At 51.6% G+C, this 4,920-nt stretch overlaps 1 protein-coding gene across 1 annotated transcript; it reads left to right on the top strand.

Annotated features, from left to right (window-relative positions):
- The first annotated feature begins 2,074 nt into the window (after window positions 1–2,074).
- On the top strand, window positions 2,075–2,954 carry GTSF1L (gametocyte specific factor 1 like). The gene has a single exon (XM_002721064.5). The coding sequence runs from the start codon at window positions 2,419–2,421 to the stop codon at window positions 2,863–2,865; it is 447 nt and encodes a 148-aa protein (XP_002721110.1). The 5' UTR covers window positions 2,075–2,418; the 3' UTR covers window positions 2,866–2,954.
- Window positions 2,955–4,920: the final 1,966 nt, after the last annotated feature.

Here is a 4,920-nt window from a genome sequence, read left to right on the forward strand (position 1 = left end):
GATGAAAATCTAAAACCAGAGACACAAGCAGAATGTCAGAGGCCGCTGAAACAACACATGCCTTGAGAAATGTGCCAATGGCCTCCATGTGGACTCTGGTTCAGCCCTGTGTGGGGCAAGAGATGGCAGCAGGACCCACCCATGTTTATAGGAAGTGCTTTCCACATTAGGCGGCAATGCCAAAGGACTCCAACCCCAGGGGAGCATGGGTAGACTAAACCACTCCCCCCAGCCAACCCCAGGGAAGAATGCATGGACTAAACCACTCCTCCCGCCCCGAGGAGACTATAACAGGCTACTCCAGGCCTCAGCAGAGTGAGAGGCCAAGGAAGACAACCCCGAGGACCAGCTTCACCCAGGTCCATAGAGCCTGGCTTGGCTCTGACTACGGTGTCCCGAGGGACCTGGAGAAACCTCCCTGATGCTTGGCATTGGGAAATCCCACTAGTCACTGCTCAGGGAAGATGAACAGAAGTCGTCAAGGTGACCAGCGTGCACCACAGGAAACCTGCAGAACTGGACCCGGGCAGGCTTCCGGCTCTGGTGACATCCGACACAGCTTTCACGACCACCCAGCTCCCATCTTAAAGACACCCTTTGGAGCCTTGTGTGAGGCGGCACCAATCTGCACCCCTTTTCCTTACAATACCACGTCTCACAGCAGAGTGCCTGAGTTTGAGTCCTGCTCTGCTTCCAATTCCAGCTTCGTGCTTATGCACACCCTGGGAGGAAGCAGGTGATGGTGCAAGTAGTTGGGTCCCTGCCCCCTGCCACACACACACACACACACACACACACACACACACACGAGACCAGAACTAAATTCCTGGCTGCTGGCTTCAGCCTGGTCCACTCCCGGTCATAGCTGCCATTTGGGGAGTGAACCAGCAGATCAAAGATCTCTGTCTTTCCCTCTCTCTCTGATGCTCTTTCAAATAAATAACTTTTTAAGAAAAAGAATGAGTGAAATAGAGCTGTCAGACAACAGAACCAGAGTGTGTCTAGAAGCGACTCTGAAAGTTAACACTAAGGCGATCCAACATGGAAGGTCTGGAACGTGAGATCAGGGGAGCAGAGAGCCAGCAGGGAGCAGGAGGTCGGGCACAGACAAACCCAGGACAGCGACAGCAGCCACAGTGCCTAGGGAAGTTCTAATTAAGCTTAAGATGCGAGGGCATTTCAAAAAGATCACAAAAAAGTGAAATTAAAAGTTTATGTTGGGGCCGGCGCTGTGGCATAGCGGGTAAAGCCATTGTCTGCAGTGCTGGCATCCCATATGGGCACCGGTTCAAGTCCTGGCTGCTCCACTTCTGATCCAACTCTCTGCTATGGCCTGGGAAAACAGAAGATGATGACCCAAGCCCTTGGGCCCCTGCACCTGCGTGGGAGACCCTGAGGAAGCTCCTGGCCCCGGATCGGCGCAGCTCCAGCCGTTGCGGCCAATTGGGAGTGAACCAGAGGATGGAAGACCTCTCTCTCTCTCTCTCTCTTTCACTGCCTCGCTGCCTCTCCTTCTCTGTGTAACTCTGACTTTCAAGTAAAATAAATAAATCTTTTTTTAAAAAAAAAAAGCTTATGTTGGCACAAAAATATCCAAAATCCAAGCATATTTGTTTCATAAAACACATTTTCCCATTAGTTTTTGAGAACTCATATAGGGAATGAGGGGTCAAGAGGGGCATAAGTGAAGAGAAGCCCCTCCATTACCCAGAAAGAAGGCAAAACATTTATTAACTTCAAGCTCTGGTCAGTTACCCATGAGTGTTGCAATGTGTGGAGGAAGAGGGTGCACAAAATAGTGGGAAAATATGGAAAAAAATTTTTGAATTGTTTAAAAGAGGGAAGGAAGGAGAGAAAAATAAGACAAAGACAAGATAGCACAAAACAGGTGGTAGATTTAAATCCAGATAAATCGGAAATTAGATTAAACTAGCACGGGCAGTTAGATTTAAAGGACAACACAGATGCCATGACTGGCTTTGAACAGCAGCACCCCCAAGCCACTAGCCCCTCCCCCGAGGCAAACAGGAAGTGACCTTCTCCTGCTGATGTAAGCTGCCCATTGTGACCGGCCCTGACATCACACAGCGTGTCTCTGCCAGTCCAGGCCGGGGGTGGGTGCCTATCTCCTTCACCTCCCTGTGCAGCTGAGATGGTGTTCTGGCCCTTACACCTGCTCCATAGAGTTCTTCCGTGTCAAGTGCCATTGGCTAGCTCTGGTCTCTGCCTAGCTGCTTCCAACAACCCCCGGTGCCTCTCCTAACCTGCCACTCGTGGTCCAGAGCGTTGCCTACAAAGTTCCAAGGGCCAACAGCGGCAGAGGACGACTCCATCCTTCTCACAGGAGGACTCTTCCTCGGGGGACACTTCTCTTAGACTCTGGGCAGTGAAGACACTGTGCTTTGAGAACAATTCCTCATGGAGCCAGAAGCCTTAGAAATTTGCCCTTACGATCCGCACCACCGGATTCCCCTCAGCAGATTCCAGTACCACCTGGCATCATGCAGGAGAAAGAACCCCAAAAAAGCCAAAAAGATGGCCAGCTGCAAATACAACGCCTGCCACGTGGTCCCCATCAGAAAGCTGGAGGAGCACGAGGCTTCCTGCATCAACAGAAGCTCCCTGGAGGAAGACGACAGCTTGAGCCCTCTGAAAGGTGGTCTCCCAGGCCCACAGCAGGAAGACGACCCCCTGCAGGTCTCCCCCTGGCTTTCCAACTCTGACATCTGGAATGTCGACGGCGCTAACTGCCACCCGATGTTTGTCCTGAAGACTTTTGTCCCACAAAAGCTGGTTTGTGAAAGTGACGCGAGAGAGTCAGAGAAAGAGACCAACCCCCAGAAGATCCTCAGACCAGGACAGTAAGGTGCCCGGGAAGGAAGAATCACGCACCTGCCACATGCATGAGCGATGATATGCAACTCATTGGAATAAAGGGCATGCAAAGTGCTCCACCCTGGAGATCTTTTCTTTGGTCATCTAGCATATTGGTAAAGAGCCAAAGGCTTCAAAATATTCTGCAGGCAGAGGTGGGGTGAAATGGGCCCTGGGAGAGCAGGGGCAGGATGGAAGGTGACGCCCCCTCCTTGGGGGCAGTCCCGTGACAGCTGTGAAGTGATCCATGCACCTAGTGTTGGACTGGGTGAGTCCACTCCTAGGATTTTGTCTTGTAAATACGACGGGGCTTCACAAAGTTCAGGGAAAATGTGTATTAGGGAAAAACTATGCCTGGATTTCAAAAACCTTTTGCTCCAAAACAAGCTTATCTTTTAATTCCATTTTCCATGAGCTTTCGGGAGCACCGTCACACCTCCACACACGCGGAAGGCGAGCAGGTACGGGGGACTCACTGCAACGCTGTCAGCGGATCAGAAAAGCTCAGTCAGGAGGGTCCGGGGTGGCCACACCATGACATCGGGCACGACCCGCTGTCCGCACGGCCCTGGCAAGGCTAAGGCCTACTGCCTAACTCGGAGGTCAGCACACATTTTCGGTAAAGGGCCAGAGAGCAAACATTTTAGGGTTTGCCACCCACGTGGTATCGGTGGCAACTACTGGGCCCCGCCATAGCAGCCACAGGTAGCAGGCAAACCAATGAAGGCAGGGCTGGGTGTGGCTTAAGATAGCAGCCATGTCTGGAGCAGTCTGCCCGCTCAGCCACTGTTTCTGTGGAGCTGTGGGCAACACTTGTGCTTGCCTGGGCTTTTTCTCCAAGCACACATCAGAAGAGGAGTCTAAAACGTTTGCCATGGGCTCCCCTTACAGAGGGCTCCCCTTACCTCCTCACCAGGAACTGACAGCGGCCATCCCCAGGAAGACAGTGAGTTCACAGCAGGACTGGGCAAAGAGACCCCTCCTGTCTGTACATCCTCTAGCACCTTTGGTGTGTGAATACATGGGAAAGGGTTATCTGGCAGAAAACTAAAATACATTATTTATTTATGTACGTGTTTAAATACACAGAAAGAGACATCTCCCAATCCTCTGGTTCACTCCCAAATCCCATAACAGCCAAGGCTGAGCCGGGCCAAAGCAGGAGCTGGGAACTCAGTCCATGTCCCCAGCAAGGGTGGCAGGGACCCAACCACTTGAACTCTCACTGCTGCCACCCAGCGTCTGCACTGGCAGGAACCCAGGGACTCTAACGTCACTGGGCCAAATGCTCACCCCTCAAATACGTATTTTTAAAAAATGGAAGGTAGGAGCTGGCTGGCGCTGTGACGTAGCAGGTTAAGCCACTGCCTACAGTGCTGGCATCCCATATGAGCGCTGGTTCAAGTCCCAGCTGCTCCACTTCCAATCCTGCTCTCTGCTGTGGCCTGGGAAAGCAACAGAAGATGGCCCAAGTGCTTGGGCCCCTGCACCCAGGTGGGAGACCCAGAAGAAGCTTCTGGCTCCTGGCTTCTTCGGATTGGTGCAGCTCCAATCGATGTGGCCATCTGAGGAGTGAACCAGCAGATGGAAGACCCCTCCCTCTCTCTCTCTCCCTCTCTCTCTCTGTTTGCCTCTCTGTAACTCTGCCTTTCAAATAAATAAATCTTAAAAAAAAAAAAAAAAGAAGAAGAAGAAGGTAGAAGCCTGAAGTGTGACGGAGTCTTTTCATAAGGAAATCCTAGCCACTATGTCCCTAAGTCGTGGTAACCCACTGCCTTTGATCCCTTGCCCTGTTTCCTCAAAGCATTAAAAGACTTCTTGGGGAAGGAAATTCTTATGAAGGAGTTCTGAGTGTTGGCCTTAGAAACCAGATGACTAATAAATAAACTAGAGAATTGTCACAGAGGCAAAACAAAGGGACGTGGAGGGCATGCTTGTGTGCCTACAACCTACGGGGCCAACAGGAGCAGGACAAGAGAAGTCTGGCTTGAGACGTGAATGAACCAACCAGGTCAGGATGTAACCACCGTCACAGCCAGGTGACGG

The sequence above is a fragment of the Oryctolagus cuniculus genome, chromosome 11 (genome assembly GCF_964237555.1).
Source record: "Oryctolagus cuniculus chromosome 11, mOryCun1.1, whole genome shotgun sequence".
Lineage (NCBI taxonomy): Eukaryota > Metazoa > Chordata > Mammalia > Lagomorpha > Leporidae > Oryctolagus > Oryctolagus cuniculus.